The following is a 15,953-nucleotide window of genomic DNA, read 5'->3' on the forward strand; positions in this document are numbered from 1 at the left end:
AAACAAGGGACAGGTGATAACAATGACACAGGGGCGTGGTAACAAACAAGGAATCACGAAGACAAACGAGCGGGGCGGGATTAACGGGCAAGGAATGACAGAAAACACGAGGAACAGACATTGGAGTGACAGCGGGGAGAGGGGGGCGTAGCCCTACGTGACAATGAGCTTAAGTGACGTGCCTTTCCTAATCCAAAGAGTTCAATATGATGTTGGTCTACCCTATTGGGTTCGTCCTGTCCTATTGGGTTAAGGTCAGGACTCTGCGCAGGCCAATCAAGTTCATGGACCTTGCTTTGTGCACTGGTCATGTTGGAAGAGGAAAGGGTCCACTCCAAACTGTTGGGAGGATGGACTTGTCCAAAATGTCTTGGTATGCTGAAGCATTGAGAGTTCCTTTCACTGGAGCTAAACTGAAAAACAACCCCACACCATAATCCCCCCCCCCCCCCCCCCCCCCCCCCCACCAAACTTTACACTTGGCTCAATGCAGTCAGACAAGTATTGTTATACTGGCAATCACCAAACCCAGACTCGTCCATCAGATTGCCAGATGGAGAAGTGTGATTCATCACTCCAGAGAATGTACCTCCACTGCTCTAGAGTGCAGTGGCGGCGTGCTTTACACCACTGCATCTGACGCTTTGCATTGTACTTGGTGATGTATGACTTGGATGCAGCTGCTCGACCATGGAAACCCATTCCATGAAGCTCTCAGCACACTGTTCTTGAGCTAATCTGAAGGCCACATGAAGTTTGGATGTCTGTAGTGATTGACTCTGTAGAAAGTTGGCGACCTCTTCACACTATGATGCATCCGCTGACCTGCTCCATCAGTTTACATAGCCGACCACTTAATGGCTGAGTTGCTGTCATTTCCAAACACTTCCATTATAATATAATACTTATAATACAGCTGACAGTTGACTGTGGAATATTTAGGAGTGAGGAAATTTCACAACTGGATTTGTTGCACAGGTGGCATCCTATCACAGTTCCACGCTGGAATTCACTGAGCTCATGAGAGCGACCCATTCTTTCACAAATGTTTGTACAAACAGCCTGCATGCCTAGGTGCTTAATTTTATTCACCTGTTGTCATGTAAGTGACTGGAATCAAAACTTTCAGCACCAGAAAAATAATAATCTTTATTTGTATATCACCTTTCATACATACATGCAACTCAAAGTACTTTACAAAATAAAATAAAAAAAATTAAGCAAAGATAAGAAGACAAAAAGAAAATCACCAGTAGATTACAGTTTGAAGACCTGAGAGACCTGACTGGAACATATCTAACCATCATTTCACTGAGGTAAAGAGGGGCAAGACCATGAAGACATTTCAAAACCATCACCAGAACCTTAAAATCTATTCTAAAGCTGACAGGTAACCAGTGCAGTGAGTGGAGTGCAGGTGTAATATGATCTCTCTTTCTCCTGTGGGTCAGAACCCTTGCAGCAGCGTTCTGAACTCATTGTAGGTGAGAAATAGAGCTCTTTGGAAGAGCAGATAGAACAGCGTTACAATAATCTAGCCTTGATGTGATAAATGCATGGACAAGTTTATCACTATCAGCAGGAGAGAGCATATCTCAGACCTTAGCAATTTTTAGAAGGTGAAAACAAGATGTCTTGCATGTAGTCATGATAAGTGATTTGAAGCTGAGCTCATTATTAAAAGTGATGCCCAGGTTCTTAACACATTGTTTGGTAATGGAAACATATATAGGTCGAACAGTAAAGGCCCAAGAATTTAACCTTGGGGGATGCCACAAGTTATTTTTTGATGTGTGGATGAAGAGGTACCTAAGGCAACACAGTAATCACGGCCAGTTAGATACGATCTAAACCAGCCTAAGACTAAGCCACTACTAAGGCCTACTCAGATCTGTAGTCGATCAAGAAGTATTTCATGCTCAACAGTGTCAAAAGCAGCACTAAAGTCTAGCAGAAAAAGGACTGAGAGTTTGCCTGCATCTTCATTCAATCTCAAGTCATTTACTACCTTAATTAGTGCTGTTTCAGTGCTGTGGAGAGCTCTGAAACCAGACTGAAAAGTGTCATTTATTTGATTTACTTTAACTTTTGAGTCCCAGCCTTGTTAGGGTGTATGTGATCAGGTTTAAAAAGCTCAGGACACCTCCAAAAAATGTTGAAATTGTAAATGAATTTTACCTTCCAATGTGCACAAGCTGTAGCGAGCTAGCAGTCTGGTAAAGTGACCATTGCCCCGATGTGCAGTTGGTATCGGTCCAGAAATGAACACTTCAGACTGGGAAAACCCCAGAATGTCAAGCAGATGGTTAAAATCCTGTTTCAGAATCTCAGACTGTTGTTTGTAAACATCGCTAGAGCCGACATGTACAATCAGTCTTTCCGTAGCTGGATGCTCATGCAATATGCGTGGAAGCATGGCTATCACTTCACAGACAATAACATGAGGAAAGCAAAAGGCCTTAATACTGATGCTCCATACACGGACGTAATTTGGGGGGGGGGGGGGGGTCCCCTGCACATTTGTGTCCCCCCTACCTATGAAATCAAAGTTTCGTCAATGGCTCCATACATCTCTGATGACTGAGTCCCCAATCAGCAGAGTTCTGGGCTGTGGAGGTGTTCCTCGTCTCCTTTCACCATTGGTGCCTCGGCGGCACCCTGATGGCTAACCCTATTAGCATGCTTATTAGTTAGCCGTCGAATGGCATGGTTTGCAAGCTGGTGGTTGGGACGTGTGTGGCCGCACTGATAGCAAAGACTCTTAGCATGCTTGTTAGCATGCTGCTAGCTAACACGGTTGGCAGCCTGGTGGTTATTTGCATGCTGTTGTTTAGCAGCCAGACTGGAGTTGGTTCTCTGATGCTGATTGGGGTGTGCTTGATGTCCTTGATGTCCTGGAGAGGGAGGCAGTATGTTGTGGTGAGACTGCTCGATTTCTGCTCCTCCAGTTGAGGCGAGAGCTTCATATCTGTTATCTAAAAGAATGCTCTGTTCTGGAGATGGCTGCTTGCCACCGCTGCTGTGCTGGTTTCTGCTGCGTTCCTTCCCCCGAACAAGAGTCCAGCACATATTACTGTTGTTAACTGGATTGGGAGTTGAGGCCAAGATGAGCTTAGGCTTTGCCCCCAGTACATCCCGGCGACAATGCAGAGAGACGTCTCTTTGCCAGTCACTGGGATGGTTTTATCAGCAGTTTGTGTGGCGAAAATCAAGTCCAGATATTCTTCATTCTCCCTTATAGAATGTAAGGTATGGATTCTTTCCTGAAGTTCTGCAACCCTCTGAGACAGTTTGATACACTCAGAGCAAATAGATGACATGGAAGTGTGATCCATAATCGAAACAATATCAAAAGCACCGGGCACACAAGGCTCAAAGGCACACAAGGCTCAAATATCCAAATAAAAATTCTAAAATGCAAAATTGACACCCAAGAAGTTCTGGCAAGTTCAGGTATTTCACAGCTAAGAACAATACCAGCCGCCGATAGAAACAGTGCACAAAAACCACTCACTCACAAGGTTGAGGCGCAAAAAACAGCTCACTCACAGTCAGACTGTCAGCACATCAAAAGTGCTAAACGATCCTTTATAGATGAATCTTTAAAAAGCTTACTTAGTAAAGTAATGAGTAATGAATCCCTTTAACTTGTAAAAATAACTTTTAACTTGTAAATATAACACAAACAATAAATGAATAACTGTACAGAACAAACAGAGCTAGCAGAGAAGCGTCTGAACAGCAAGAAAGCAGGAAGTAATAATTTTACCTAATCAATTAGGTAAAGACCAACCCACAAATCATCTCCAGAGAGTTGCAGACCTCATCAGGAATAAATGTACAAAAAATCAATACACGTGGCATTCATGGGCGTTTCTAGAAGGAAGCCTCTGCTCTCAAGAAAGAATAAAGTTGTCCATTTAAACTTTGCCAGAGAACACTTGGTCACACCAGAGACTTCTTGAAAGTCCATTGTTTAGACAGATGAGTCCAAAATTTTATTATTTGGCCACAATTACAGGCACCATGTTTGGCATATTAAATAGAATAACCACCTCCCAACAGTGAAGCATATGAACATGGTGGTGTAGATGTGAACATGGTGGTGTAGATGTGAACATGGTGGTGGAGATGTGAACATGGTGCTGGAGATGTGAAGCATGGTGGTGGAGATGTGAACATGGTGGTGGAGATGTGAACATGGTGGTGGAGATGTGAACATGGTGCTGGAGATGTGAACATGGTGGTGGAGATGTGAAGATGGTGGTGGAGTGTTGAACATGGTGGTGGAGATGTGAAGCAAGTTGGTGGAGATGTGAACATGGTGCTGGAGATGTGAAGCATGGTGCTGGAGATGTGAAGCATGGTGGTGGTGATGTGAAGCATGGTGGTGGAGATGTGAACATGGTGGTGGAGATGTGAAGCATGGTGGTGGAGATGTGTACTTTTCTGCATAAGGACCTGGGCTACTCCATATACTCCATACTAACTACCACATACTTCTGCGTTTGGCAGATTTCCCGTTTTTGAGAGAGAAATTACACTCTTTTCATGCAATTATTTACATGCAAATAATAAATAATCTTTTCATGCAAAAATTATTTATTTTTTTATTTTTTAGAAAACAATGACTATGTTTGGGTCGTTCACAAACTTTGTGAGTAGTTTGTTTCCTTTAATAATCACAGAAATAACAGAAATTGAAGAAACTGTTTATTGTTCATAACATCTTTATACATAATATCACAGATTATTTTGATCCTCAAATATTTGTGCAACACGAGCTCTCCTCCACAGAGCTGGTCTTAAGCATGCGGATAGTTATGCTTTTGCTACTCACTTATCACATCGCCAAACACAAGTGTTAGAATTAGGCCTATATCAGAAAGATGATGTACAATTATCCCTGAGTTTCTCTTTAGTGTGATAAAGAATTCTGAGAAATAGTTCAACTTCAAATTTGCTAATCTTTGGCTATGCGTCACTTTGAATTCCAATTCTAAGTGCAATAAAACAGCACTGAAAGTTTTTGTTTTGATGTTGCAGCTTCAAGGTAGTCATCCATGCCAATATGGTAAAACAAAATCAGTTAAATTCGGGTTTCAGTTTGAAAAATCATTGAATTTTGATAATGTGATTCTAGATTATATGGCAATTTCAGGATTGCATTTATAATCTTGAGAAGAATAATATTTATTACAATTATTATAATATTATATAAGAATTTTAATCACTGGTAACCAACAGTGCTTTTAGGATGGCCCTGGAATCATTATAAATAAATCAACATGATAATCAACTCTTCAAATAAAAATCAATCAAGGATAACTATTAGCCCCAAAAGACAATTTTTAATATTACAGGATCTGAATTCTCTGCAAAAATGTTGATCGATAGCCCCTTAAGAACACCACAATCCCTTTTTAATGGCTTTGTTTAAATAATAATAAAAAACAAACCCACTTACATCAGTGATCATTTTAACAATTTCCATGTTTGTCATGTCAAACACAACCTTCAATATTGAACAAATATCACCATATGGCTTTTATTTTGACAAACATGAATATGGCATGAGAGAAAGGTATGCAGTTGATCCTGAGGACTAGCCACAGATTCCTATTTAAGGCACAAGGGACTGACCCCAGGAATGTTTCTACTCCATAACCATTATGACCATATGTTTGCTGTATAGGATTCAAGGGGAAAGGAAATAATTCAAGGACATGCGTGAATGCAATGTTTAATGTTCAGTTTCATTTTAGGATCTGCCTAATTGTTTAATATTCTTCAGAAACTAGATTATAGTAAGACAACCCCCCCCTCCCCCAAAAAAAGAAAAAAATCACGGAGGTGGCCACAAAAAGAACACTCTGAAGCACCTGCATAGGAGAAGGGAAATTTGAGAAGCTCGTCAGGCCTGTGGCTGTGCAACTTAAACCAAGCTGCAAAGGACCAGATCAAACCCAGAATGACCAAGTATTGCCAAGAGAATGAATGTTCTGTAAACAGTGCGTGATGTCCACGTTCCTGGAAGGCATATGGTACAAAAGAGTAGGAAGAGTTTATCAGGAAGCTCAGGCTTAATCTTGCTCCAGGATGCAGATGCAAGGCCTACTCAGCAATTATGCGGAGCCCTTTGTAAGAATAAAAAAATGGCACTGGGAGAAAAAAGTTAAAGTATAAAACATGGAATTACATAGTGTGAATATGTATTGTCCTTAATTAAAAACCAAATCCTCGGACACACAGAGGCACATTCTTGTTCCATGACAGCTCGCAGAACAGCCGTACCGTGTCTTCGGTGTTTCTGATTGCCGGGCAAATGTGTATTCTTCCTGGGAAAGACTGGACTGAAGAACACGGTCACCAGAGCACCAGGACACCAGCCCTGAATGGGGGTTCAACAGCAGAGAAACTCATCCACACCTGATAACACTGGGTTACACTCAGGCAAGTGTTACTTAAAAGGAATAATCTACAAAATACTAAAGTGACTAACAGTAGAAGAAACTCAGACTTGGGTCCTTCCGAGCCTTCATTTACTACTAGCCTTATTAGCTGTTGTTTTTGGGATAAAGATTCCTTAAAGAGTCACGTCACCTCCCCTGAATGTTTGGCTTGTAACACAAACCTGCCCTGAATGTAGCAGCAACACGAGATGACTGGAATAACCACCAAAAAAATAACAAAATATGTTTTTGTTATAAATTTCTTACGAGGTTCAATGGGAAGAAAAACCCCTAAACGAAACGAAAACTTTGTGCAAACAAACGACAACACAAACAGAAGTCTAAACATTTTCTCAGTTTGGAGAGCCTCACTGGTCCCCTTCCAGAGGGTTTAGTGCCAACGCCTCCTGGCCTCTGGGGGGCAGCACTGAGCTCAGGAAAGGCCCACCATGTGGTCGATTTGTCTCATGTAAGCACTCTTCAGAGGAAGTGCGTAGCGTCGCTCCTCAGGGATACGTTCACACTACAGGCAACAGAAATGGAGACAGAAGGAAAGTCCATCAACTAGGACTAGTGAATATGAACATTGTGTTATTGGATTGTAGCATTTTTAACATCGTTAAATGTTGTAATTCTGCTCTCAGGAGTCTAGGACCAGTTTCCCTAATCCAGGTTAAGCCTAAGACTAAATAAGTGACCGGAGTATAGTGGGGATAGTCTACAAGTACTGCAATTTAATCTAAGGAAACTGGGACAGTGATCCTAAGAGCAGAGTAGATTTCTCTAGTGTTGGTAATTTAGGCCACTGATAAAATGTGCATAGAAACAAAAAGATACAGATGGAGGCACATTGTCAAGTATCTATTACTTGATATGGTGTTCACTGCATAAACACTACAAGTGAGCACTAGAGTGCACGTTTAACCGTTTTCTCACATTACTGATGTTGGCTGGAGTCTCCTTGACAGGCTCCTTCCAAGGGACCTGCTCCTCCCAGCTTTTCTCCCTGAAGCGCGGGTCTATGGGCACGACGTGGCCCTCTGTGGTGAAAATGTACCTGCTCCCAGTCTTGTGCAGGGGGTTGTCCTCGTCAAAGAGCTGCAGAAGACCAACACAAGCCAGCCATGGGCTATGGACACACCGCCTTTGCATCAGACTTAAAACACATGACCCGCAAGTGACTTTGGGTTACAGGTTAATATTGTACATTGCCTGTTAACTCTGTAATCCAAGTCTATCCAGTTTATGGGGAGTTTTAGACGAAAAAAAAAAAAAGTGACCTCAAGAAATGTTCCAACTTTTACTGCTCCTATAACATTCACTCTGTTTGTAGAACTGTAGGAACATAGTAATGCATTAATGCTTCAGGTACAGTCAGTGCTGCTCGCACACACACACACACACATCAAATGTTTAGTTTAAACATTGGCAGGGAAAGCAGTAGTGGAAAGAGACACCAAACATGAAGGCCATTTTAAACATTTTTAAATGGGGGGGGATGGGATTATTCCACAAAGCAGGACTTCTCTGTTTAGCCACATGAGCTCAAAGTTAAGGACTTTCCAACAGGAATGTCACTCAACTCTTCTCCTATTGGGCGATCTTCACTTGAGGCTTAAGTTATCAGGGAAAAGGGAGAAATTTGCTTGTTAAAATTATTACACACGATACAGTTGCTAAATGTCAATAGACACGCCCCTGCCCGACTTTTTTTTTTTTGTTTAGTTAGTTTATTCTGTTATAGTTTATTCTGCTTCTCTACAGTGGTGTACAGTCAGACCCTCCCAGCAGCCTGGCATGTCACACATTCTGCAGAAGGGTCAACGGTATTATTAGCAAAACTGTAACGTCTATACATGCTGCCTTCACAAATGTACTTAGTAATGGGAGCCCATACCAGGTAAAGGTACTTGCAAGTCTCGCTGAGGAAGAAGCTCTCCATGCGGTCCTCCTTGGACTTGTCCACCACGTGATGGAGAGTGGCGTAGCCGCATCTGCACACAGCACTCTCACAATTAACAGTCGTGCAGCTGATAAGACATATAAATCCTGAAGCGAACAGGGTTGGACGGTGGCCCGGGAGCTTCAGACCGAACCCAACGCATAGCGGCCTGCCTACTTCACTTTGGTGTCCTTTTCCAGGCTCTGAAGGATGTCCATGCCAACGTGAAGATAGAAGGGGTTCTTGGTGGCCTGTGAAAAGGGAGGAGTAAGCTCGGTTTATGAAAGCGTAGGCCTTGACCTCGTGGAGGGAGAGAGAGAGAGGAGAGAGAGAGAGAGGAGAGAGAGAGAGAGAGAGAGAGAGAGAGAGAGAGAGAGAGAGAGAGAGTAGAGAGAGAGAGAGAGAGAGAGAGAGAGAGAGAGAGAGAGAGAGAGAGAGAGAGAGAGAAGGTGGGTGTCTATACCTGATAGAGCAAGTATGTGGACTCCACTAACTCAGGTCTTAAAGGGTAGAAGAGGACATCGGGGGGCCTGGAGTTGCCAGTTGTATCTCTCTGGCAGCGCCCCAAAGCGCCTCCAGATTGCATAGTAGAAGGCGTGCAGACAAATGGCGTTCTCCACATCTCCAACCAAAACCTGAGAAGACGGGGGGGCGGAAAAGGTGTGGAGGACTATTCATGAGGTCAGCTTGGGCTTTGTTATACGGGAACTGACACAAAAACCTTTAAAGAGAAGGGAAAAAAAAACCCCAAAAAAAACTAATCTAAAAACGTCAGGAGCCACGATTACTGTCGATTTGCAAAGAAGTGGGCAGAGAACAGAATTTCAGGGAATTCATTTGCATTTTGCACTCGCATAGGAAACAGAAGGCAGCCACAAAACAGTGCACATTGCTCCCATAACCCAGAACCCAGATATGTAATGTTCTCTGCAGGCTGACTCACATTTTGGGAAATGGTGCAGAGCAAAAACCATAAAAACCGTTTGGTGGGCCTCAAATAAATGCTGGTGTAGAGGAACACAGACACTGCAGTCGTGTCCAGTGTCAGGTTAGTCTACATGGTGCGAGCGGGTTCAAAGCGAGCTAGATGTGGAATGGAGGATACCCTGGGCAGGGCTTTGCCATGATGTACCTGTAGGCCTGGAAAGAAAGCCTGAAGAGAGTCGATCCAGGTGTTCATGATCTGTCCGTTAAACATGTTCACATTTACGTAGAGGGGAGGGTCCCCCTCTCCTTCATTACAAGCCTCTCTCCTGTAGAAACACATGCGCACACACATATAGACGCACCTCACAAAGCCACAGGTGCAATTTGCACATTTGCTTAAAACAGGAGCAACTGTTGATTAGGCTTTTATGACAACACATCTAAGCATGTCAAATTCTCAACCTCAGCCTGAGATAACTGTACCGCAATGGAAAATGTCTATTTTCTCACACACCCTCTCCTCAGATGGCTCTGAATGCTGTCGTAGGCAGACATGAACATCCGGTAGTCCTCCTTCTCCCCGAACAGGATGTACGACTTCAGCAGGTACTCGTAGAACGAGTCCATTCCCGCGCCCAGGCCGCTCTGCTTGCTGACCCACTGGCCCGTCTGGATGTTCACCACGTTCCCTGAAATGGAGGCAGAACGCAGCTCGAAACATGGGCAGTTCACACGGCAAACAGGGCAGAAAGGTGTTGGGGCGGGGGCATTTACCCAGCAGCCCAGTTTCGTTGCTCCTCAGGCTCCACAGGGCCCGCACGGCCCGTCGGGCCACCCACTCGAAGGTCGAGTCACCGATCAGGCGGCTCAGGATGCCGAACTCGACGAGCAGAGAGCCCGCCCCCGCCGTGCACGTCTCGTTGATGCTGTCGGGAGGCACGCCGCTCTTCAAGTTGACCTGCACACGTAAAGCAAAGCACGCCAGCGGAGGAGTCAGTGGAAAAACATGAGGTTGGCTGGAGGAAAAGGAAAGAACAGACTGAGCACAGCAGAGCAAGATGTTTTGCTCCCTCACACACACACACACACAGTGTGTGTATGTATATGAATATAATAACATTCCAGTCAAAATACTGTAAGGACCAAGCCTAAAATGAGAAGGAACTTTAAGCATCAAAAAGCCCCATAAATGATGAAGGCCTAAAGTAACAGACATAGGACACATAAGCAGAAGAGCGGATATGAAGAGAGTGCCTGACCCTGGGGTAGGGGATGCCCGTGCTCGTGTTCTCAAAGGCGGGCAGCAGCCGCACGGCCAGGTCGTGGGCCAGACGTAGTAGCTCATTATCGTAACCTTCCAAGCCCACGTCTCCAAAGGGGTGGCGAGGGTCAGTCAGGAGAATATGGGCCGAGATGAGACTGCCCAGGATCCTGGGAAAGGGTGTGAGGGGAAGACAAGGAGGCCTTTGTGGTTGGGGTGCGATTCGTTTGGTCATTCGGTCAGTTTGTAAAACCAGTCCTCGGGTCAGGGCTTGTGGCAAAGCTGTAGGCTTTTGCGCGACAAAAGTGTAAAAAGAGCCATTACTTTACCAGAACAACCACACAAACTGCACCAAACATTTATGCTATCCAAGTATGTCAACTCTCAGAAGCCTTTGAATGTACTGCTGTCTGTTATTGCTATAAAAGCGATTCACTGCCACTGGAAATCAAAAAGTTACCACCCATTAATGTAGCTATTGCATCAGGTCTGAACAGAGTTAAACACATGTTGACTATGTTGAACTAATAAACAACTCACATAAACTTTTAGTAATATACACATTGGTTGCAATGTCCCCTTTTAAAGATGCAGAATATACTCATGTAAGGGTAAGCGATATCTGTCCCAGGCCCCATTGCAAATTTCTATGTCCTGGTAATAACGCAAGTCATCTCACTGAGGTAAAAAGGACCAGATTAACACACAGGTCACTGGTACAAAAGTGGTCAAAGACACATCCTCAAGAAAAAAATCATGCCTGTAAGATCAAATAGAAGCCACAGCTAATGGAGGTTTGCACAGGGGCGCTCAGAAGAACCGTCCATCATGGAAGCAACCTCCTGAAACCCAGATGTGCCCGTTTGCTCTTTGCATTAAAATGTAGTTTTGGTGATCGGATCATGCTCGGATTCCACTTGACCACATGACAAGCCACGTAAATATTCGACCCACATTTGGGAGTGGTCAGTGACAGATCTTTCAATACAGTGCTCAGAAAAATAATGGAACAATTAATCATCACAACACAACACCAACTCAATTAAACTTCAGGGATATCAATATGTTTAGTTAGGAAGACTTAGTGATTGTGAATTAATTTCATAAGCTTTTGAACTGATTATCTTTTTGTATAAATTATGATACACTTTGTAATAGTCCTTAAGGAACTATGTTTACAGTAGGTTTCAGAAAGAAAAAAAATTTATGTTCATGGGAAATTAAGATGAGATCTCATCTGGTCACAACACAGACGCGTTTTAGTAAACAGTATAATCTTTGAGATCTAGCCAAAGCAAATCCAGATACAATCCGGATATAAATTACATATTAATGCCAGATGTAAACAGACTATATGTAAATGCAAAAACCCGTTCAGCAGATTAACACCTTAGCATCACATGTCTTGTATGAGAATGCAGGGTCTCTCCGTGGATGCAGTGAGTTCTCCCGAGTGGCAGCTAAACAATGAATCCACGTCTTTAGAGATTCAGTGTCATCTTTTATGGACACGTTCACAGTGAACCTGCATCTGATCTGACTGTGCAAACTTCGAGATGTTTTAAGTAGTGAATAATTACATCTTCGTATATAGAGAGGGGAATTTATTTTGTGTAATTTATTTTTAAATACCAGTACGCTTGAATTAGAATGTGGTGACTTGTGAGGCAATGAACGTAGGTGTGTTTGAAAGTCAGGCTGCTTCTTCATTTCATATGGGTAATTGGCTAGCAGCTTGATGCAAAACCATCTCGAGTTAAATCCAAAGTCAAATGTTTTCTACCTCTACCTTAAGTGAAGTCGAAATGCCCCCATGAAAAAAAATATATATAATGATTGCAGTTTAATTTTATCTGCACTGGACCCTTCGAAGCTCTAGAAACATCAACAGGCACAGCAAGCCAACGACTTTGTTTCTACTCTGGTCTGCCCATGAAACAGTAGATCTTGGGGAGAAAGGTCTAAAGGGAGGAGAGTGCAGTGGATTCTCTACCTGATGTTGGCCTCAAACACCTGCACGGTAGAATCCTTGTCAAAGGAGACGGTGTCGATCACCAGCCTGACAGCCCGATGAAACTCCGACACATTCCCAAGCACCTTCACAGCCAGTAAAACAACCATGTCCATTAAAGTTTGAAGCAAACTTCACTGACTACCATCAAAGGGTTCAATGTTGGACTGCTGTACAGATTATATCTCATACTCTGCTTCTCCGGTAATCCCAACACTGCAGTCTCATGTGTGTCATCACTCGTTGGATTAATTTATTTGGGCCACTGAGTCCCAGTGATCAAAATGAACAACACTGAAACTTAAATGTAAATACTTAACTACAGTTTACAGAAGGAAGGAATCATTGGGAACGTGACCTGGCATCTACTCCAAGATCAACAGCATTTCAATTTCAATAAAGAGTTCCTGGGTCCTCCAGTGCCTTATATTTTAATACATTGATCTCGTGGGAAATACGTCATACATGTTTTTTTTTATAGAAGATATAAGCTTTACTTACCAACAATGTATCAAGGGTGTCAATAAGCGTCAAGGAATAGTTACCAAGGACGTCATTGATGTTGATGTTTGACCTAAAATTAATACATTAAATGCAAATAAAATGTTTGAACCTGACAGTATGGGTTTAATCTCTTGGGCTATGACTAGTTAACTGTCCTACCTCCAACAGTCACACTTCTTTGTAACAAGCTACGGCCATTCAAGACAACGCTTCACACTTAACCTCTGCGTTCAGCCTACACTGCACATCTATAATCCCATAAATGTGGATTTTATATTCCTCTTCATAACAATAATTTCATATCCGCTTACATTTACACCATATCAATAATTCTCTATACTGTAGTTATGCAGATTATGCATAGCATCTAGCTAAACCAATGAATCATCACAACCACTTTACCTTCATAGGACAGCTACAATGTCACAGGCGAGAGAGGCTTAACTCTAACTCTTGAGGGGCGCTACTTACACAACTAACTGAGGTATTAGATAGATAGATAGATAGATAGATAGATAGATAGATAGATAGATAGATAGATAGATAGATAGATAGATAGATAGATAGATAGATAGCACAGGTCAAAAGGCTGTGACTAACTACTCACACATCTAACTGAGGTACTAGATAGATAAATAGATAGATAGATAGATAGATAGATAGATAGATAGATAGATAGATAACACAGGTCTGAGGTACTAGACAGACAGATAGCTAACACAGGTCTGAGGTACAAGACAGACAGACAGACAGACAGATAGCTAACACAGGTCTGAGGTACTAGACAGACAGACAGACAGATAGCTAGCTAACACAGGTCTGAGGTACTAGACAGACAGATAGAGAGACAGATAGCTAACACAGGACTAAGGTACTAGACAGACAGACAGATAGCTAACACAGGTGTGAGGTACTAGACAGACAGACAGATAGCTAACACAGGTCTGAGGTACTAGATAGACAGACAGACATATAACACAGGTGTGAGGTACTAGACAGACAGACAGACAGATAGCTAACACAGGTGTGAGGTACTAGACAGACAGACAGACAGCTAACACAGGTGTGAGGTACTAGACAGACAGACAGACAGCTAACACAGGTGTGAGGTACTGGACAGATCGATAGCTAGCTAACAGAGGTGTGAGGTACTAGACAGACCGATAGCTAACACAGGTGTGAGGTACTAGACAGACAGACAGATAGCTAACACAGGTCTGAGGTACTAGACAGACAGACAGACAGATAGCTAGCACAGGTCTGAGGTACTAGACAGACAGACACACACAGACAAATAGCTAACACAGGTCTGAGGTACTAGACAGACAGATAGCTAACACAGGTGTGAGGTACTAGACAGACAGACAGACAGCTAACACAGGTGTGAGGTACTAGACAGACAGACAAACAGCTAACACAGGTGTGAGGTACTGGACAGACCGATAGCTAGCTAACAGAGGTGTGAGGTACTAGACAGACCGATAGCTAACACAGGTGTGAGGTACTAGACAGACAGACAGACAGACAGACAGACAGCTAGCTAACACAGGTCTGAGGTACTGGACAGACAGACAGACAGATAGCTAACACAGGTCTGAGGTACTAGACAGACAGACACACACAGACAAATAGCTAACACAGGTGTGAGGTACTAGACAGACCGACAGACAGCTAACACAGGTGTGAGGTACTAGACAGACCGATAGCTAACACAGGTGTGAGGTACTAGACAGACAGACAGACAGCTAACACAGGTGTGAGGTACTAGACAGACAGACAGACAGCTAACACAGGTGTGAGGTACTAGACAGACAGACAGACAGCTAACACAGGTGTGAGGTACTAGACAGACAGACAGACAGCTAACACAGGTGTGAGGTACTAGACAGACAGACAGACAGCTAACACAGGTGTGAGGTACTAGACAGACAGACAGCCAACACAGGTGTGAGGTACTAGACAGACAGACAGACAGACAGCTAACACCGGTGTGAGGTACTAGACAGACAGACATAGCCAACACCGGTGTGAGGTACTAGACAGACAGACAGACAGCTAACACAGGTGTGAGGTACTAGACAGACAGCTAGATAGCCAACACAGGTGTGAGGTACTACACTACCCTAGCTGGGTGTGTTAGCTAGCACTGGCCACCCTAGACAGTAACTCACGGGTTCCTCACGTCTGGTCCTCGACCCTCACAGTCTATGGGGTTGAGCTCGTCCTCGGGGAACGCGTACTTCATGTAGTTGTCGTAGCCGAAGTAGAACATGTCTCTGGCCATGGCCCTCATCTTCACCCTGAGGGAGTGGGAGAAGGACCCATACCTCCTGTCGTACTGGTCCCTGCTGCCGTCAAACAAGCTCAGGTACGACCTCCGTGGCCCGTCTCCATTCACCCTGGAGCAGGTGTCCTGGCGCTGGCCCGGGTGTTGGTGTCGGGTCCAGGCGGTGGTGGTGGGGGGCGAGGCCGGGTCTCCGTTATTGAGCAGCTCCATCTTGTGCAGGTTGAAGCTGAACTTGAGGGGGAAGTTGAAGCCCCAGCTGGGTCCCAGTCCGAACGCCAGCCACACCACGCAGCCCAGGGCCAGCCTCAGCACAACCAGACCCACTACCACTGACCTCCATTGCATCTTTGCCTGCGAGCGGCGTTAAAAGTCATAATTCAGGTGTTTTTCTCGACTTGTCGAAGCTCAAATCTCCTCCGTTTTCCACAGCGAGCTGCGGTTCCTGTCAACAAACCCAGCCCTTCTGTGTTCTCGTCCCTGATTGGTGCGCCGCGGCTGTCGTCGCTGCGGACGCCGTGATTGGCTCGTGCGGGTGTCAGTCTTCGCGGGTCCGTGAGCCTGGCTGTCGT

At 44.1% G+C, this 15,953-nt stretch overlaps 1 protein-coding gene across 1 annotated transcript; it reads right to left on the bottom strand.

Moving 5' to 3' along the window:
- Positions 1–4,700: 4,700 nt before the first annotated feature.
- edem1 (ER degradation enhancer, mannosidase alpha-like 1) lies at positions 4,701–15,915 on the bottom strand. The gene is given in 13 exon segments (XM_077014019.1): positions 4,701–6,975; positions 7,389–7,550; positions 8,350–8,446; positions 8,572–8,645; positions 8,858–8,920; positions 8,922–9,029; positions 9,527–9,647; positions 9,836–10,010; positions 10,096–10,279; positions 10,581–10,752; positions 12,576–12,679; positions 13,095–13,167; positions 15,269–15,915. Coding segments are annotated over 13 exon segments (1,884 nt in total). The 5' UTR covers positions 15,730–15,915; the 3' UTR covers positions 4,701–6,885.
- Between the last annotated feature and the right edge of the window lie 38 nt (positions 15,916–15,953).

Source organism: Brachyhypopomus gauderio, chromosome 8, assembly GCF_052324685.1.
Source record: "Brachyhypopomus gauderio isolate BG-103 chromosome 8, BGAUD_0.2, whole genome shotgun sequence".
Taxonomy (NCBI): Eukaryota; Metazoa; Chordata; class Actinopteri; order Gymnotiformes; family Hypopomidae; genus Brachyhypopomus; species Brachyhypopomus gauderio.